Source organism: Piliocolobus tephrosceles, chromosome 2 (assembly GCF_002776525.5).
Source record: "Piliocolobus tephrosceles isolate RC106 chromosome 2, ASM277652v3, whole genome shotgun sequence".
NCBI classification, from domain to species: Eukaryota; Metazoa; Chordata; class Mammalia; order Primates; family Cercopithecidae; genus Piliocolobus; species Piliocolobus tephrosceles.
In genome coordinates, this window is record NC_045435.1 from 185,679,088 (window position 1) to 185,699,691 (window position 20,604).

At 38.5% G+C, this 20,604-nt stretch overlaps 1 protein-coding gene across 5 annotated transcripts in view; it reads left to right on the forward strand.

Moving 5' to 3' along the window:
* Positions 1 to 18,276, forward strand: part of TP63 (tumor protein p63) — a 267,692-nt gene extending 249,416 nt beyond the window's left edge. For 2 of the 5 annotated variants that reach the window (XM_023214736.2, XM_023214738.2), the window contains exons 11-14: positions 7,113 to 7,270; positions 10,047 to 10,191; positions 11,488 to 11,581; positions 15,219 to 18,276. In XM_023214736.2, the coding sequence (XP_023070504.1) occupies positions 7,113 to 7,270; positions 10,047 to 10,191; positions 11,488 to 11,581; positions 15,219 to 15,515 (694 nt within the window). In that variant the 3' untranslated portion in view covers positions 15,516 to 18,276. Of the gene's footprint in view, positions 1 to 799; positions 2,250 to 7,112; positions 7,271 to 10,046; positions 10,192 to 11,487; positions 11,582 to 15,218 lie in introns of those variants that run through there. The other 3 variants (XM_023214740.2, XM_023214741.2, XM_023214739.2) reach the window with 2 other exon arrangements.
* The last annotated feature ends 2,328 nt before the right edge of the window (positions 18,277 to 20,604 follow it).

The window sequence follows — 20,604 nt, forward strand, 5'->3', positions numbered from 1 at the left end:
AAACAGTCCATGAGTTTGCCCAACTTTTAACAAAATAAAAGGGTTTATTTCTGGCATCCTGTGGCATAAATAATTTCTTAATTATGCAAAAAAATGCTTTCTTGGGCTTGATATATACATTCATAGGCCGGTTTGTTACTCAAAGGATTAAGGTATTTATCTGTCTCAATCTGGGAATATCCAAAATACTCATTAAACAGTTCTTTGTAAATGCGTGATGACACAGGCCCCATTCTGATAATATCGTATTTCTCCATACCTCACACTTAGGCTAGACAAGAACTGTAATGAGGGATAATAATTGACCAGATGACATTTTACAAAAGATTAAAGTTTATTCTTCTTTTACATTCCGTTTTTTAACTAATTGAGTCCGGTAAATCACATGCTAAGCACTGTGTTAAATACCTTGATCTACCTTATCTCAGTGGTCCTCGACTGAATCGCCTTGTGTAACTTGTTAAAAATATGTTTTCCTGGATGCCAGCTTGTGTTGGAAGGGAGCCAGGAAAATGCATTTTTATAAGTTTCACAAGTGATTCTGATGTTTATTTCTGTTAGTACAGCCTTATCCCATTTCTTCCTCATAAAAATCTTGAGAAGTCTTAAAAGAAGATCATTTAAGTAATGTAATCTTAAAAGAAGATCAATTGGAAGAACAAAAATAGCTTTTCAGGCACTCTATTCTGTCTATACTATGATCATGAAGGTATAAGGAGTGTGTTTCTGTATTCAATTGATTTGAATAGATGAAATCCTAAGCCTTCATTGTTTTCTTTTCTCTGGTTCCTCTCTGCAGTCTCCTTTCAGCCTGCTTCAGGAATGAGCTTGTGGAACCCCGGAGAGAAACTCCAAAACAATCTGACGTCTTCTTTAGACATTCCAACCCCCCAAACCGATCAGTGTACCCATAGAGCCCTATCTCTATATTTTAAGTGTGTGTGTTGTATTTCCATGTGTATATGTGAGTGTGTGTGTATGTGTGTGTGTGTGTGTGTGTGTGTGTGTATCTAGCCCTCATAAACAGGACTTGAAGACACTTTGGCTCAGAGACCCAACTGCTCAAAGGCACAAAGCCACTAGTGAGAGAATCTTTTGAAGGGACTCAAAACTTTACAAGAAAGGATGTTTTCCGCAGATTTTGTATCCTTAGACCTGCCATTGGTGGGTGAGGAACCACTGTGTTTGTCTGTGAGCTTTCTGTTGTTTCCTGGGAGGGAGGGGTGGAGTGGGGAAAGGGGCATTAAGATGTTTATTGGAACCCTTTTCTGTTTTCTTCTGTTGTTTTTCTAAAATTCATAGGGAAGCTTTTGAGCAGGTCTCAAACTTAAGATGTCTTTTTAAGAAAAGGAGAAAAAGTTGTTACTGTCTCTGCATAAGTAAGTTGTAGGTGACTGAGAGACTCAGTCAGACCCTTTTAATGCTGGTCATGTAATAATATTGCAAGTAGTAAGAAACGAAGGTGTCAAGTGTACTGCTGGGCAGTGAGGTGATCTTTACCAAAAGTAATCAACTTTGTGGGTGGAGAGTTCTTCTTTGTGAGAACTTTCATTATTTTTATCCTCCCCTCATGTGTAGGTAGAACATTTCTTAATGCTGTGTACCTGCCTCTGCCACTGTATGTTGGCATCTGATATGCTAAAGTTTTTCTCGTACATGAAACCCTGGAAGACCTACTACCAAAACTGTTGTTTGGCCCCCCCATAGCAGGTGAACTCATTTTGTGCTTTTAATAGAAAGAGAAATCCACCCCAGTAATATTGCCCTTACGTAGTTGTTTACCATTATTCAAAGCTTAAAATAGAATTTAAAGTCCTCTCACAAAATCTGTGATTAATTTGCTTAATTAGAGCTTCTGTCCCTCAAGCCTATCTACCATAAAGCCAGCCATATCACTGATACTGTTCAATGCATTTAGCCAGGAGACTTATGTTTTGAGTAAATGAGATCCAAGCAGACATGTGTTAAAATCAGTACTCCTGGACTGGAAATTAAAGATTGAAAGGGTAGACCACTTATTTTTTTATTCAGAGTTTAGAGAATCTCTGTTTCTTTCCATTTTAAAAACATATTTTAAGATAATAGCATAAAGACTTTAAAATTTTTCCTCCCCTCCAACTTCCCACACCCAGTCACCAGCTCTGTATTTTCTGTCACCAAGACAATGATTTCTTGTTATTGAGGCTGTTGCTTTTGTGGATGTGTGATTTTAATTTTCAATAAACTTTTGCATCTTGGTTTATCTTGCAGTTTTTTTGTTTCTGTCTCTCTCACTTTTTTCCTGTTAAATACTAGAATATTCTCATGTAAGTGCTTGAAGTAGCACGTGTAGGTCTAAGGAAGAAGAATAATAATAGAATCGTTACTTTGTTCCTGTGTACATTTCTTCTGTCAGTATTCGGTGTTTTTATTTAAGATACTCTATATCAAGATCACCAATAGTAACAATGAACTCAAATGCCTAAACTAACTGAAAAAATACTTTAGCCCTATGAGTTTTAAAGTTTGTCATAGGAAGCCAGGCACCATAGAATCATTTATTGACATTCCTGACAAACTTCCAGTTGTATGTTAATTTGCTAAATTTTCTAAAATGAATTTCAATCAAATCCAAATGTTTTAAATAACATGGTTTCTGTGACATAGACATTAGCAAATATCTGGCCAGAAACCAACAGCGGAACCTATGTCCAATGTTTTTTATTTTATTTTTTTTTAGTTATAATATGTTTCGAGCCTTGAATAATTGCTTTTAAAAGCTTCATGAGAAGTTCTAACCAAAAAAACTAGTATTTTAGATAAATATTTCAGAAAAAAATACCTTTATATTTGAGATAAAAGTACATTAGTAAAACCAGATGCTCCTGTTATATTTGCAAAGTGTTTTTCAATTGGTCTAATAACTTTGATTCACGAAGCCCTTAAAGGATTGGTGAGTACGTTGCGTTTTTTGATATTTGCTTTTTCTTTCAGAAGGGTTTTTATTTTCTTTCGGCCTATTTTTAAGTAAGTTTTTGATGTGTTTATAATGACTTGTATATAAATGCACATATTTGAAATGATGGAAAATATTAGAAAATTACAGTTTTCCCATCTGGAGAATAAATGCTGCACTGTCTTTAGAAGCCAGATAACTCAGCTAGAGAGAAAAGTCACAGGCAGGCATTACTGGCTAAAATTGAGAGAAGACATGATTCTTTTTCTGATAGTCCATGTTGCCCCCAATACTTCTTTTTTTCCTGATCTTTCTCATAACAGGGATGCTCTGCTCTGCCTTCAGTATCCCTTTCCGCTCCCAAATTCTTTACTCCAGAAATGGTTTGTTGAAATGATGTAGTCTAAGCTATCACTAAATCCTACTAGAGAGTTGCTTTTTAATTAGCGATGGAAGATTTTGGCCAAAAGAAGGAATCTAGTGGAATTCTGGGCATCTCGGTGGTGGATAATGTAACTTGTGTCTTTGCAGGAATTTTGATATTCTACCACATAGATAGTCACTAGAGTTGGAACCAGAAAACTTGACTTCATGTCCTGTACATCCTAAAACCACTTCTCGCTTTTCAATTTTGAATTTTATCCTTCAGAAACTGTACAGAAGCTTATATTTTTAAAGTTAAGAACTGGGACTTGGCTTCAATGGGATTTTTCTTCAAAACTAGAAATACGTGAAATATTATTTTCTACATCTCTGTTACACCGAATTCTTAGAAAAATCTAGTGAGGCTCTAGAGAAAACGACCTGAGGTATACACCTTATGATTTTTTTCTGCAGAAAGCTGGATTCTTTCTTTTTTGGGTATTTTGGGTTTTGAATAGGGGAGGAGAGTGTAGGCAAGAAAACCAGAATGGTACAGGTCCTGTTATTCTTTTGAACACATTTTCCTTCTCTTTAGTTTCTCCAGAAATTTTTGGAATATTTCACCTAAGAACTGTTACATTAAATTTGTAATTTTTTTTAAAAAAAAGATTGTTCTTCAAGGCTTTCAAATTGGCTGTGAGTTTATTCAGCCTTGCTTCCTTTTTCACAGTATGTAGAAGTTATCAGAATGTTTCTTTTAGTTCAGTCATTGTGAAATTAATAATAGACAGAGTACCTTGCTCCCCTTCCTTGTGGCTTTAAAACTCACTTTTACATTAAAGGGAAGGCATTCCGAATTTCTGACCTTTCCTGACTGTTAACCCCATTCAACTGTTCACCCTCATTTCTGGATATGTTCAGTTAAGAATCCAACTCACCTCTGGCCACCTCCTTCTATTAATTCTTACATCATTAACTTCTATCCCATGGGCCACACATCAGAGTGTGAAATATTCGGGGCTGGAGGGAAACAGTCAAAGACGCTGATGTTTCCTGAGCACCTACAAATCACTGGACCCTGTCCAGGGCTGTTACATGATCTCATTCTTAATAGAAATCTTCTAGAGTAGGTATAATATCTGGGCTACAGGTTAAGAAAATGAGACTCAAGAGACTTATACAACATCCTGCGTCACTTAGTTTGTGTTAGATCCAGAAGGCGACCAGAGGTTTTGATTGACTTAAAATCTATGTTCCTTCTTTCTTCATCTGTGGTTTCTGACCTACCCTCCTCAAATTGGTGACTTATGATGAAAAATGGTAAATGAACTGATAAGATAGTCAAAAATAGTAACCACAAGCTAAAGAAAGCAGGAGGTTATAACAGGAATTGTAAGAAGGAATTTACTCTGAGTGTCCAGAAAAAAATGCAAAACCTTTTAAATGTATTTTTATTTTTCCAATTGCGGATATTAATGATTCAAGCCCTGCTATTAGCTCTTGCTGTACATTTGACTGGTTTGAGGAGGGACAGATAGAGAGATCTCCTTAGGTTACAGAGAACCAACTGCATCAGGAATATGGGCTATCTGGAATCTTAGGTACTTTTCAGTGAGCAAAGAGAATTGAAGAAACATCAGCTGGCAGAGAATCTCCTTACTGCCTTGCCCCATGCTTTCCTATACTCTGATGTGGACTAATGGATGATCCTAAGTATAGCCATGTGTGCTGACTCTTTGGAAAGGTCCCCCACAGGGACAGAGTGGATTCAGAAGTGCTTGGTAGTAGCTGGAGTTACCTCCTTTGCCTCTGTTCCATCTTGGTCTCCTACATTTCTCTTACTACTTCATCTATTTCTTGTCCCTATAACCTAGAAAAAACAATAGGTGGCAGGAGACCTGGTTCTGTCCTCAATGCATCCATTTAGCAACATGTGACCTTGGGCGTATGTTTTTTCTTAGAACCTTATATTTACCCATACGTATATTTGGAATAGTAATTTCTGTCCATCTCTGCCCTGCTATACCATGACCTGCTCTACAAGGATGGTGTGACAATCATTCAGAAAATGTTTTATAGTTGGGAGGATTTATTGTATCAGCACCAGTACATATACACAATGTGGATCTATAATTGTGAGTATTTGATAAGGGCTAAAGAGAAAAGTCAATACCCTCCTACCTTAAAGGCAGTGATTGTAAAATACACCTGAATTGTTGATTGTACATTAATTGACATGATAACTTATACACATTAAAATAGAGCATATTGTTTGCATTCATCTAGCTGTGGCTCTTCATTGACATGGAATGGAGCCTTCCTTATTTCATGGAATTATGGAGAATGCAGAGTGGCAGCTTCGAAGACCAGCTTTGAGGGCCATTTTAAAAATGATGTTTTCAAATATGCCATATATGCTTGAAACCTGGGTCCATTTACAGAACCTCTAAAATTTGAATTATACATACAATTGCAGCTAAAACTCAAAAAATTGATCTCCCCTCTAATGTAAATAAGGCTATGACAGGGAAAAGGTAAACAGGAGCAACATAATTCAGTTTGTTTGAGAATTTTTAAAGGGGAGTTTTCCCATAACAGACTAGAAACTTGCTTAAAGTCCAGTCTTCATTCTGTGGTCACAATAATTCAATGTAGCTGCTGCATAGTCTGTACATTTCTTCCTCATCATCTCTTTTTCAGTTCTCATCACAGCCTTGTAAGGTGGGATGGATTATTATATCCATTTCCTCCACTACTCTATGAGTGTCTCAAAGACGGGGACCATGTCTTCAGTTTTATTAACTCGCACGTCCGACTCATGCAGCAAGTGTAAATGTATGCAGTTGGTATAGTTTTCTTGTGAGAAAACAAAGGCCAGGATGCTCGCATGGGCATCTCAAGTATCCTAATATATGATGGAGGAAGGCTTCAGCTCTGACTTTGTGACTCTCGTTGTAGTACACATCATTAGTTTTTATATTAAGATAAAACATCAGGAATGACAGTTGACTTGAGAATATTATCTGTAAGATATAATGTGACAAACCAGTTCTAGTAACTTTCCAAATTGAAGATCATGCTGAATGAAAAACTATTGGGTTTTTATCTTGCTTTGTTTTTGTTTTTGGTTTTTTTTTTCATTTCTTCCAGGAGACTTATGGAAAGTCAATAGAATAGTTATTTGGGCTTCAGCGTTCTCCTGTGTAGAAATGCTTTTGGCATTCCAGTAGGTTCTCTCATACATCATGAACATCTCTGTTGAAAATGCATGTTTCCAAGTAGGGGCCTCTGCATGACAGCAGGATGAGCTGCCAAATGCCCAGTTTGATTGGCTTCGTAGTCATTTTCTGCTTATCCCAAATAGAACATGCAGAAAGCTACAAATGGAATGCCTTAGCTGCAGTTTGAGCGTGGGATATCCATGTTTTTCGTCAGCCTTTAAGTCTTTGCTCAATTCTTTTCCCTAACTGCTTTTCAAACTTATTTGAGTTGAAGGGGAAAAGAGGAAAAGGGAATGGAGAAAACAATTGAAGGGAAAAAAGGAGGCAATAATTTTCTCTTTCTCAAAGGAAATACTAAACCTTGCACTCTGCACATTCAGGAAAAATATGATTTGATGATAGCTTTGCAGTTTCTGCCTATTCAGGAAACATTCTCAGATGGAAACAAAATTAACTTCTTACCATTAATCCTAGAGGAATGTTTTCAAATGTTTGGTTGGGGGCCATGTTTTAAACAGAGACCTGTTGACAGTCAACAGTCTCTGCTCTTCAGTGTCCCGTGCTCACCGGCATCTCCACGTTTGTCTTCCTAGGACCTCAATACAGTCCCAGTCTTCGTATGGTAACAGCTCCCCACCTCTGAACAAAATGAACAGCATGAACAAGCTGCCGTCTGTGAGCCAGCTTATCAACCCTCAGCAGCGCAACGCCCTCACCCCTACAACCATTCCTGATGGCATGGGGGCCAACAGTAAGAGCATCTCCTTTCAGCTGTGGCTGAAGGATGAACAGCCTAGCATAGGACAAGTCTCTGGGATGGGGAAAAGCATGTCCTTAAGCTAAATGAGAGGCACAGTGGGACAGATCAAATCAAAGTGGAGTGGCTTGGGTTTCTGACTATGAACCTTTCACTTTTTAGGTTTGTCGTTCATTGCAAAATATACTACTGGTAGAGATAAAGAATGATGTTTCTTCAGTAGGGATAAGGATTTCTGTGAAAAGAACCGTCTGCTTCCTGCTATCCTGGATGGAGACTCACCTCCTGCAGCCTTTGAAATAGTCAAAAGAAAATGGATGCAACATGCATAAAGCAGCATGTTTCAGTGAACTTAATATCTAGAGAAATAGGCCGAGTACAGTGTCTCACGCCTGTAATCCCAGCACTTTGGGAGGCCAAGGCGGGTGGATCACTTGAGGTCAGGAGTTCGAGACCAGCCTGGCCAACATGGTGAAACCCTGTCTCTCTTAAAAATACAAAAATTAGCTGAGCCTGGTGGTGCATGCCTGTAATCCCAGCTACTCAGGAGGCTAAGGCACGAAAATCACTTGAACCCGGGAGGCAGAGGTTGCAGTGAGCTGAGATCACACTGCTGCACTCCAGCCTGGGTGACAGAGTGAGACTTGGTCTCAAAAAAATAACAATAATAAATAATCTAGAAAAGTAGATTATAGTCTGGACTCTATGAAAAAAACACCTCTAATTACAAAGAAGTTATTTCTCTAATACTTCATTTTCTATCCATAAAATTATCACTTTATATACTTAACATTTTATGTCTGTTTCTCTATAATCCTGGCCTTTTAAACTCACCTATTCTATCCCAGACACAGTCAGTAAGGAATTGACCTACAAAGCAGCCTGCCTTTTATTTCTTCTCACACACATTCCTCATATCAGCTAAGTACAAATGAAAAAGACACTGTAAGAATTAGGCCTCCAAGTGGATGTTGACTGGCATATAGCTTTACTATAAATACAGTTATCTTCTCCACTAGGGCTAAATCTAGCAAAGTGGATACACAAACTTGAAGGAAAAAAAAGTGGTGTTAAAAATGCAAAAGATTGTATAACACCCTTGAGGATTCGGAAGACTGAACATTGCATGGCTGTCATATAGTCCCTACTACCTAAAAAACAGTGCCCTCAAGCTTGGCTTTTGAAATCCTAATTATTTTGATCAAACCTCTAAACATGCATTTCAGTGTTGTCTCTTCTAAAGAAATCAGGGGAGGCTAGGATTATACTTTCTGTGGTCTAGTGGCACACAGTCATTGTTTTGGCTTTTTATTTTTTTTTTAGACAGAGTTTCGCTCTTGTTGCTCAGGCTGGAGTGCAATGGTGCGATCTCGGCTCACTGTAATCTCCGCCTCCCGGGTTCAAGCCATTCTCCTGCCTCAGTCTCCCGAGTCGCTGGGACTACAGGCGTGCACCACCACGCCTGGTTAATTTTTTGTATTTTTAGTAGAGACGGGGTTTCACTATGTTGGCCAGGCTGGTCACGAACTCCTGACCTCAGGTGATCCACCCACCTCGGCCTCCCAAAGTGCTGGGATTACAGGCGTGAGCCACTGCACCTGGACACACATTCATATTTTAATGAGATAGAGGTGTGTGTGTTTGGAATGGTTGCCTGTTATGGCAAACATAGACTTTAGAGTGAGATCACTCACTAATGACAAATGCATCATAAGGCTTAAAACCTGACCCCTTGACAGGTCGTCTTCGACATAAAAAGAATAGAAACCACTTATTTTCAACTTTATTTTATTTCTTGTGACATCTTAGAGTCCTCAAGTTCCTTCTTGGGATGACAAAATTGTGATAATAGTGATGATGGTTCACATTTGTATAACTTACAGTTTGCCTACTTTTTTCTTATTTGTACTTCACAATTATTCAGAAGGGAAACAGACTGAGATGTGATCGATTATGCTCTTTAGTTAGTGGCAAAGACCTTTTCTAGGCATACTGCTACTCACTAAAGTAGGAACAAATTACATTAATCTTTTGGTAAATTATTTTGTTCTTTTTGACATGAAGGCAAAATTCATTTCAAATATTGATGTTAAGCTTTTTTTCTCTATCAGTGAATGTTTACACTTCATGGTTTAGTAAAATATCAGCAAGTATTGGTGGTGTTCCTGTATACAACCCTGAAAATGGACCATAAGTAATAGAATATTTAATGGTATCCGCATTTATTAGGCACATGAGTCCTTCTAAATATTGAAGTCAGTCTTCCTATTCCCAAATAAATATTCCAAGGGTCACTCTTTCATTCACAGATTTGTGCATTTATCCGTTTAACCTAAATTTACTGAGCACCTACTCTGTACCAGGCACTGTGCTAGGGACCGTAGGGATCTAGACACCTATAAGATCTCATCTCTCTGCTTGCACAGGTTAGTGAGGGAGACAGAAATATAACCCTTGAAGGCAAACACAAGGAAGAGTATGTTAACATTAAGAGCAATTAGCAACTACAGAATTAGAGGTAGAGAAAGGGGAGGAAAGAGATTGTTCTAGGACAAGGTACAAAAGTCAAGAGGTGCCTAATTAGTTTGGAGTCTGACCGTTCTGTTTGACTAGATGTAGGCCGCTTGAAGGGGTGTAGTGAGAGAGAAGATTAAAAAAGAAGGCTGGTAGTTTAGGCCCTTGATAAAATTTAGCCAGACAAGATGGACCACGGGGACGCTGGTGCGTGATGATGGCAGTAACCCTTTCTGTTCCTCCTGCTTCTGTTCAGTTCCCATGATGGGCACCCACATGCCAATGGCTGGAGACATGAATGGACTCAGCCCCACCCAGGCACTCCCTCCCCCACTCTCCATGCCATCCACCTCCCACTGCACCCCCCCACCTCCATATCCCACAGATTGCAGCATCGTCAGGTGAGTCCACAGCATGTGCCTCTGGGGGCCTGTCCTAAGCATCCCGGGATGGCGGAGGGCGGATACTGTTATAGTCCGTTAAACAGTTGGAAGGAAAGACAGCAATCCTGTGGTTGGAGTTCAGTCACTATTATCTCTGATCTGTGGAGTGGTCAGCAATGTTTTATCGAGGAAAACTAGAATCAGCATGGAAGCAAGGGAAAATGTGTGTTTATAGGCATATTGTTTTCATGTCTGTTTCCCTCACCTTCACTTACTCCCTTCCTCCTCTCTCACATTTTTACATTGTCAGTTGTGGCCCTCAAGTTGGTGCTCAGGGCTGGGTTTCCAAAAGGGCAATAAACTTGCTATCTTGCTCCTTTTCCTCTCTCTAATCCTCATAGCTCTCAGCCACCATGGGACCATTATTTTGGAGTTGGATGTCCATAAAAAGTTTTAATGTTATCCAAAATGACAGGGACTTTCAAAAACTGATGGCCTTTACTACTTTGCCTATGAGAAATGGGCACACTCCAGCAAAGGGGGAGTTCAGATAGGCAGAATAAAGAAATGCATGAAGTCTGAAAGATTTGCTTCCCACAGAGGCAAGAGTAGGTTCCCAGATTTCTTGCCCGGTGCGTATCTTCTTCTTCTGCTTCATGTGCAGAATGATTGTTTCATTTGGCTACTGGAACAATTTGTGTTGATTTTCCTGCATGTCAATCACAGGGATGGCAAAGTGCATGGCCTATTCCACCCAGGATCTGTGCCGTGATGATGGTGGCATCATCATCAGTCTAAGACCAGCACCAGAAGGAAGGGGATCTGTATCCTGAGGAGGAGATAAATCAAAAGGCATGAATGACTTCATGGAGTAGAGGCCTACAATTTTTTCTTAACCACATGAACCATTCTCACAAAGCCCAGATACAAAACAAATAAAGTAGAGATGTTATTTTTGAAGCGAAGAGCCAAGCAGCAAGAAAGTTAGGAACCTGAACACTGGACTTCCCTTTCACCCTTTGCAATGGTTTCTAGGACACTTACACGGAACCCTAGAATTCCACAGATCACCATATGATAATCACTGATCTGCAGGAATCCTTATAGTCGATTTTAATTTCTATAGACCTAAACTTCATGTCACCAATAATCTCCAAACCTCAGACTTAAGGCCCGCATATATATTATCCACTCCTAATCTCTTATGTAGGGCATCCAAGGGCAAAATGTTGGGTTTTCCCTTATCTCGCCAATGCAGTTGGGGTGAACTTTCTTTTTCTGTTTCCTCCTTCCTCTTCCCTCCTCCCTCTGCAGTTTCTTAGCAAGGTTGGGCTGTTCATCATGTCTGGACTATTTCACGACCCAGGGGCTGACCACCATCTATCAGATTGAGCATTACTCCATGGATGTAAGTAACTGTTAGACTTTTCTCAAATTTTATTTCTTCATTTCTTTCCTCTGATGACAACTGCCTTGTAGTTCAATCCCTGATAGTTTAAAAATTTGTTTTTGTCATGCCCCCAATTATCCATTTTGATGGAACCCATAACTATGTTAGAAAGATTCCCAGGCCTCAACCTGTACACATTGGAAGCTTAGCAGTCAATCTTCTTCAGCTTGTCTGATCAGTCAACAAGTGTCTATTGCACCAATACTATTAGCAAGATGGGAAAGAGGAGCTATTCCCACAATCAAAAAATTTATAATTTCTAAAGAATTAACAGAAATTCTCGAGTGTTCTCATTAATCTGTATAAGTTCCCAGAAAGGACAGCAGGACACCAGTGGTGCTATTCTCTTAAAAACATGGAGAGATGGCACAATGTCATTTGCCATGACTATGTCAGACGAAACTAGGAGTAGAACACAGAGGTGTAACTTACAGTCTTTAACTTTATTAACTGGCCTTTTCTGCCTTTCTTTAAATTAGCACCTTAAGGGAGATTCAGCTGTTCCTTTCAATTAAAACTATATGTTCCTTTACTAATTTTCAATTTTATAATAGTGCCCAGCCATTTCTAATCATTGGGCATGATCAATGGCCATGGGGTCAAATCCCAATCACCCTTTTTAGTAGCAATGAGAACCTAAGGTTATCACTTTGCTTCTCTGGGCCTCAGTTAATAAAATATTGGGTTCAAATTACTCCTTTCTGGCTTTGATATCCTTTGATTTGTCTTTGAAACAAGCTGGGTGAGAGGGGACTTTTTCTTGCTTCCTACTCCACTTTTTGAACTACTGCTCACACGGGAGCTAGTGTTGCTCTGGTTTATGGCAATCTGATTTGTCTCGTAGGCCGCGCTCTTCATGTTGCTCTCTTTGGGGTTCACTAGCCTCTCTTCTAGCTTCCAGAGGGTACTTTGGACTGGTGGAAGAAGACAGTCTCTGCCTCTGCTGCTACTTCTATGTTGGGGCCTCTTTTTTCCCCCTCCTTGAGCACCGATGCTAGAGATGCCCCTGCAGCGTGAGAATGCCCCCCACCATGAGGTGACATGTACATCGTGTACTGCCCCTATGCCCACCCCTCTTCACCCCATAAATCACTCCTGGCTGCTGCTCCCTGATAGAATCAGTTGTAAGTGAAAACTGCAGGGAAAGCTTGAAGAGTAGGTTCCAGTATGATTCTGAGAACTTCACTGAAGAGAACAGAGTTGCCCTGTATTTGAGAGAGCCTCCTGTAGTAGATTCCTACACTTTGGAACAGGGAATCCTCCTCTTCCCTATATTTTTAAAGTTGTACTTTCCACTTGCTCACTTAGTTCCACTGGGGAATACGTCACGATGCTCCCTTGGTCATTAGGATCTGCAGATGCCCTCTATAAGTTCATTTCTGCTGATGTCGACTAAGTCCTATGCCAGTCTGTGGGCCACAGCTTTCTCACCTGTCAGTCATTAGTTAAAATCTATCCAGGGCATCATGAAAATTAACAGAGTCTAATTTACAAAGAGCTTTGCATTTACTGAGAGCCTGAAAAGTAGGAACAATCCAAGAAACATAAAAAGCTATGCTTATTTAGGCCAGGCGTGGTGGCTCACACCTGTAATCCCAGCACTTTGGGAGGCTGAGGCAGGCAGATCACGAGGTCAGGAGATCAAGACCATGCTGGCTAACACGGTGAGATCCTGTCTCTACTAAAAATACAAAAAAATTCGCTGGATGTGGTAGTGCACGTCTGTAGTCCCAGCTACTCAGGAGGCTGAGGCAGGAAAATGACATGAACCCGGGAGGTGGAGCTTGCAGTGAGCCGAGATCACACCACTCCACTCCAGCCTGGGTGAAAGTGCGAGACTACATCTTAAAAATAAAAAATAAAAAAAACTATGCTTATTTATTTGTGATTGACCTTCTTTATAAGGTATTCTTCTGCTACAGTAAGAGATTAGGAATACCTCTAATGGCCTGAAAATTCACACCATAGGAAAATATGACACCAAACTACAAATTTCCAAATTGAGAAATGTTGGGAAGCTGTGCAATTTTCTCCTCCTCACCTCAGCTTCTTCCTGCGTATTTCTAGAAAGAGACACCCTTTTCTCAGCTTTTCTCTTAGAGCCAGTCTAAATTATTGGGCATCATCACTTCCTGGAAAAGGAATGTGACCTAAATTTGGGGAATTTCATTAGTGTCCCCATAACAAGCAAAAATGAGGTACCAGTACAACGTAATAATAACACAAATGGTTAATATTTATATAGTAGAGTATGTTCTAATTTATAAAATACTTTCATAACTGTATTTACCTATGAGTCTATAGCATCTTTTGCCCTTTAAAGCAATTGTATCTCATTTTACCAATGAAGAGACTGAGGTTGCTAGAGAGTAAGTGACTTGCTAAAGTCCTATAGCCAGTCAGTGACAATCAAAACCTCTGCCACGGTTTTCTCACTCCAAGCACAATGTGCTATTTACCTACCATTCTGCCCCGTGAAAATATGAGCTATCACTGAAACAATCTAAAAAAGAGCTAACGGCCGGGCGCGGTGGCTCAAGCCTGTAATCCCAGCACTTTGGGAGGCCGAGACGGGCGGATCACGAGGTCAGGAGATCGAGACCATCCTGGCTAACACGGTGAAACCCCGTCTCTACTAAAAAAATACAAAAAACTAGCCGGGCGAGATGGCGGGCGCCTGTAGTCCCAGCTACTCGGGAGGCTGAGGCAGGAGAATGGCGGAAACCCGGGAGGCGGAGCTTGCAGTGAGCTGAGGTCCGGCCACTGCACTCCAGCCTGGGGGACAGAGCGAGACTCCGTCTCAAAAAAAAAATAAAAATAAAAATAAAAATAAAAAAGAGCTAATGCAGATAAATGTAAGCGAAATCACTACAGTTAGTTAAGGTTGACCCTATTTGTAATGACCTCTGCACCCATTCACAGAACATAGACACAATTGCTCTGCATTTTGATACCTTGCTTTATTCAAACACCAAAAGACCTTTTAGATAAAGGGGCCGTTTCAGCTTCTGAGGATGCCCTAAGTCTCTAATTTTTTCACTTAGTTATGTGACTTTAAACTTGTCAGCCTCTCTGGCCTTCAGTTATTCTATCTATAAAACAGGTCTAATCATGTTTACTACTAATCTGAGGATTAAATCATATCATGAATATAAAATAATTCAGTGCCTGGCACATAGAAAGTACTCAATCTTTTCTTCTTATCTCCTCAACCAAGTGGTGGTGACATTCCATTAATACCTTTCTTCTAGTGACTAGCCAGGTAAATTCAAGCATCAGTAGGTACCTCACGTTTCTATTTGGGACTTTTGCGCTCTCATCTAGCTATTATCCCCATTTTACCAATGAAGAAACTGAGGCCAGTAGAGACTAAGTGAAGCGTTATACACAGGCAGGAATGGCACCTCAAGGCTGTGCCTTTGTGCTTAGTTACATAGAGTTGAAGACTCAGAGAACTAATTTTATTTTCTAATTTGTGGATCAATAGATTCAGATCAATTAAACCAGAGCATCAGGGAATGACAGCATGTTATGGACTAAATGTCAGTTTTTCTCCTTGTTTTCATTCTCCATGACACCTTCCCCTATTGCACAGGATTTGGCAAGTCTAAAAATCCCTGAGCAATTTCGACACGCAATCTGGAAGGGCATCCTGGACCACCGGCAGCTCCATGAATTCTCCTCACCTTCTCATCTGCTGCGGACCCCAAGCAGTGCCTCTACAGTCAGTGTTGGCTCCAGTGAGACCCGGGGTGAACGCGTTATTGATGCCGTGCGATTCACCCTCCGCCAGACCATCTCTTTCCCACCCCGAGATGAGTGGAATGACTTCAACTTTGACATGGATGCTCGCCGCAATAAGCAACAGCGCATCAAAGAGGAGGGGGAGTGAAGCCTCACCGCGTGAGCTCTTCCTAACCGTCTCCTAACTGCCCGCCCCCTACGAGGCACTCCGGCTTCATCTCCAAAGCCTTCTCCTTAGCTCCTCCCCTTCCTTTTCTGTCTGATTTCTTAGGGGAAGGAGAAGTAAGAGGCTACCTCTTACCTAACATCTGACCTAGCATCTAATTCTGATTCTGGCTTTAAGCCTTCAAAACTATAGCTTGCAGAACTGTAGCTGCCATGGCTAGGTAGAAGTGAGCAAAAAAGAGTTGGTTGTCTCCTTAAGCTGCAGAGATTTCTCATTGACTTTTATAAAGCATGTTCACCCTTATAGTCTAAGACTATATATATAAATATATAAATATACAGTATAGATTTCTGGGTGGGGGGCATTGAGTGTTGTTTAAAATGTAATTTAAATGAAAGAAAATTGAGATGCACTTATTGACCATTTTTGAATTTACTTGTTTTGGATAGTTTGTCTATACCCCTTCTCTTAAGGGGTATCATATATGGCGATAGGTATCTGGAGCTTAATGCTACATGTGAGTGACAGTGATGTACAGATCCTTTCGGTTCTTTGCATCCTAAATACATGCCACATCAAACCTTTGAGTAGATCCATTTCCATGACTTATTATATAGGTAAGACTGTAGATATGTATTCTTTTCTCAGTGTTGGTATATTTTATATTACTGACATTTCCTCTAGTGATGATGGTTCACATTGGGGTGATTTAATCCAGTTATAAGTAAAAGTTTGTGTTCAAACATCCTCTTTAGTTTATGGGAATGAGGAAAATTCTTAAAAGGCCCATGGCAGCCAGTTCAAAAACACCTGATGTCATGTATTTGAGCATATCAATAACCCCCTTAAATTTAATACCAGATACCTTATCTTACAATATTGATTGGGAAAACATTTGCTGCCATTACAGAGGTATTAAAACTAAATTTCACTACTAGATTGATTAACTCCAATACACATTTGCTACTCTTGTAAGAATTCAGATTGATTTGATTGGGACAAGTGCCATCTAACTAGTTCTAACAGTGAAGTTTTACTGTCTATTAATATTCAGGGTAAATAGGAATCATTCAGAAATGTTGAGTCTGTACTAAACAATAAGATATCTCAATGAACCATAAATTCTACTTTGTAAAAATCTTTTGAAGCATAGATAATATTGCTTGGTAAGTGTTTCTTTTAAAGACCCTCCTATTCTATAAAACTCTGCATGTAGAGGCTTGTTTACCTTTCTATCTTTAAGGTTTACAATAGGAATGGTGATTTGAAAAATATAAAATTATGAGATTGGTTTTCCTGTGGCATAAATTGCATCACTGTATTATTTCCTTTTTTAACCAGTAAGAGTTTCAGTTTGTTGGAAAGTAACTGTGAGAACCCAGTTTCCCGTCCGTCTCCCTTAGGGACCTACCCATAGACATGAAAAGGTCCCCACAGAGCAAGGAATAAGGCTTTCATGGCTGCTGTTGCTTAAACCACTTAAACAAAGAGTTGCCTTGAAACTTTGGGAAAACGTGTAAATGACAATATTCCTCATAGATCTTTCAGAAATAGAAGACATTTTTTGCATGCATGCAAATGAGCTCTGAAATTTTCCCATGCATTCTGGTCAAGGGCTGTCATTGCACATAGGCTTCCATTTTAATGTTAAAGTGCAAAAGGGCTAATGTGGCTCTAAAATGTAATGTATGGGCTGCCTCTGAAAAGTGTATATATATTTTGTGTGAAATTGCATACTTTGTATTTTGATTATTATTTTTTTTTCTTCTTGGGATAGTGGGATTTCCAGAACCACACTTGAAACCTTTTTTTATTGTTTTTGTATTTTCATGAAAATACCATTTACTAAGAATACCACATCAAATAAGAAATAATGCTACAATTTTAAGAGGGGAGGGAAGGGAAAGTTTTTTTTTATTATTTTTTTAAAATTTTGTATGTTAAAGAGATTGAGTCCTTGATTTCAAAGGTTTGTTGTACTTAAATGGTAATAAGCACTGTTAACTTCTGGAATGAGCAGGTAGCTTTGCAAACCCATTAAGGGGAAGAATGAAAGCTGTTCCTTGGTCCTAGAAGGACATACTGCTTCCTTACTTTACTGACGGTTTGAATAAACCTAGGACTTCCGAGCTATTTCAGTACTATTCAGGTGACACTAGGGCCTTGCAAATTCCTGTACTATGTCTCTTGGATTTGGCACTAGCCAAAGCTAGGCATTTACTGGCTTACCTCCTCATGGCAACCCACTCTCCTTGAGTGTATGAGTAGCCAGAGAAAGGGGTAAAAGAATATTAAGCACAGAAACCACTAGAAGTGGGCTTAATGGAGTTCTCGTGGCCTCAGCTCAATGTAGTCAGCTGAAGAATTGAAAAGTTTTTTTGTTTGGAGATGTTTATAAACAGAAATGGAAAGCAGAGTTTTCATTAAATCCTTTTACCTTTTTTTTTTTTTTCTTGGTATTTCCCTAAAATACAGTATGTGGGATATTGAATGTTAAAGGGATATTTTTTCTATTATTTTTATAATTGTACAAAATGAAGCAAATGTTAAAAGTTTTATATGCTTTATTAATGTTTTCGAAAGGTATTATACACGTGATACATTTTTTAAGCTTCAGTTGCTTGTCTTTTGGTATTTTCTGTTATGGGCTTTTGGGGAGCCAGAAGCCAGTCTGCAGTCTCTTTTTGTTTTGCCAGGACATGCAATAAAATCAGAAAATAAATAAAAACTCATTAAGAAACTGTGTGTGTGTCTGTCTGTGTCTGTTTGCCTCTTTGTCCATTCTTCCATCCTTTGGCCTTACGTATATTATCGAGGAAGAAGAGATACCGAGAGAAACATTGCAGAAGTTCATATGTTGATGTTTCTCATCTGAGAACAAATAATCATTCTTTTCTCATTTTAGCCAACCTACAAAATAGGAAAGACCAGAATGGCATTTTCATTTGGTGAATGAGACATTCAAAGTTTTAATACTTTATTTGATTGAGGTCAGAAAGAGTTTGCTTTAGAACAGGGACTAGACTTCAAATATTCCTAATGTCTAACTTAGTGACCTTCCGATGATACTCGGCAGTAACCTCATCGGTACTGTGGAGTGGAAAGCAGATAAGCTTGTGGTATGTGGGAGCATGCTGCAGATGGTGGGCCCTGACTGGGCTATGTTCCCTTTTAAACTCATTGCTAAATATCACCCTTCAGTTATGTACATTGATTCAGCCAATGCTATCTCTATCAAAATGGGTGAATTATTTTGATTAAATAAGAATGTATATTACTTTATGGGATAACATTGGATGGCATAAATACAATGTAATGACTTAGATTTATTTTAAAAATTTCCAGAATAACAAAAATATACAGTAATCAATTTGTTTTTCTATTTATAGATATAATCACATTATAAAGACAGGTTCATATAGGCAAGCAGGTGCAGCTTAAAACTACCAAAAGATTCAATTCTTAGTCCTTGCAATCTACGTGATAGAGCGCCAGAAATGAAATAGTTGATTCAATGATACCAGTATGAGGAATTTAAAAGAGCTATAAAAATGATTAATCATGAATCTATCATTTTGGCTTTTTTGACTAAATTTTTATTTTTAGTTTTTCAGTAGTTCTATGTGTATGGCTTGGTAGTTCATGACTTCTATTTACTGTTAGAGGTCTTCTGGAGTAAAAGAAAAACCTCCTTTAACAAAATGCATTTTCTTAGAATTATTATGTCTGTTAAACGCTTTTACAAATCCAAAATGCACTGTGGAAACTTGGTGATTTTTTGTGTGTGTGTCTTGAGACTTTATTTTAGCCATTCTAGAAATGGCTTTATTTTTATTAATCAATTCTAATGAGTAAAAAAAGAATAAAAAACAAGAAGAATGGTAGGATTGCCCAAAACTTTGCTGTCCAATATGGTAGTCACTAGCGACGTGTAATTATTGAGCACGTGGATGGAGCTAGTCAATACTGAGATGTTCTGTATATGCAAAATACACATTAGACTTCAGGGACTTAGAATCACAATAAAAATATAAATAACTCATTGATAATTGTTTAAATTATATGTTGAAAATTAAATATTTTGGGTTAAGTACACTGAAATTAATTTTACCCATTTATGTGCTTACTAGAAAATTTAAAATTATGTAAATGGCTTTCATTGTAGTTCTATTGGGAATTGGCTAGAAACATGATGTAATAAGAAGCCTATAAGGATGATGAAATGAATTTACTATTTACTATTGTGTAATTATCCAGTTTTTTTGTTTTTTTTGTTTTTTTTTTTTTTTACTGGGTTGCTCATTAGTATTGCATCATTTTTCAATAAACTGTAGAATAGGAGAAAATATCTTTGTAGTTAGGATTTTTCATTTTCTCCCCATAATGGTAAAAGATACTAAAACTGATAGAGAAAAACATTTCAAAATTGTGACATAAGAATATGAATACAAAACACAATGGCACTCTAGACTCTGATGATGGTGAAATGGCTTGTGTAAGCTAAATTTTAAACTGAGTTTTCATGTAATGATATGCTAGATGAATTTTCTCAAGCACAAGGCTCAGTGGCCAAGGAATACAGTCTTAAAGATAAAAAGTGTATATGTTTAATATAGATAGTTCTTCAATAGGAAGAATTTTACCATTTAAGTTTACACAACAATAATCTGACCATCCAGTTTTCTGAAAGGACATGTGATAGTAGTATTTTAGTTCTAATGATTCTTGTGCACCAAAATTTACCAGTATGCTTCACAAGTGGACAAATAAAGGCTGCTGTGTATCAAAGGTAATCGGAAGGAAACGGATGATGTAGAAACTTAACTTATTGGATTAATCATTCTAATTGATGTTTAAAAACTATTTTGCAGTTTTGGAGTGAAGAACATAGTCATTCTCTTTTCAACAAAGGCATGAGCCATCAAGGATTAAAAAAAATTGTTCAAGTATTTTATTTTGATGGTGTAAATACAAGATAAACAATCAGAAGTAATGATGTTAGAACTTATCAGAGGCGTATTTGAAATCAATATAAGGTAGCTATGTCCCAAATTGCATGATAGTTCATGAG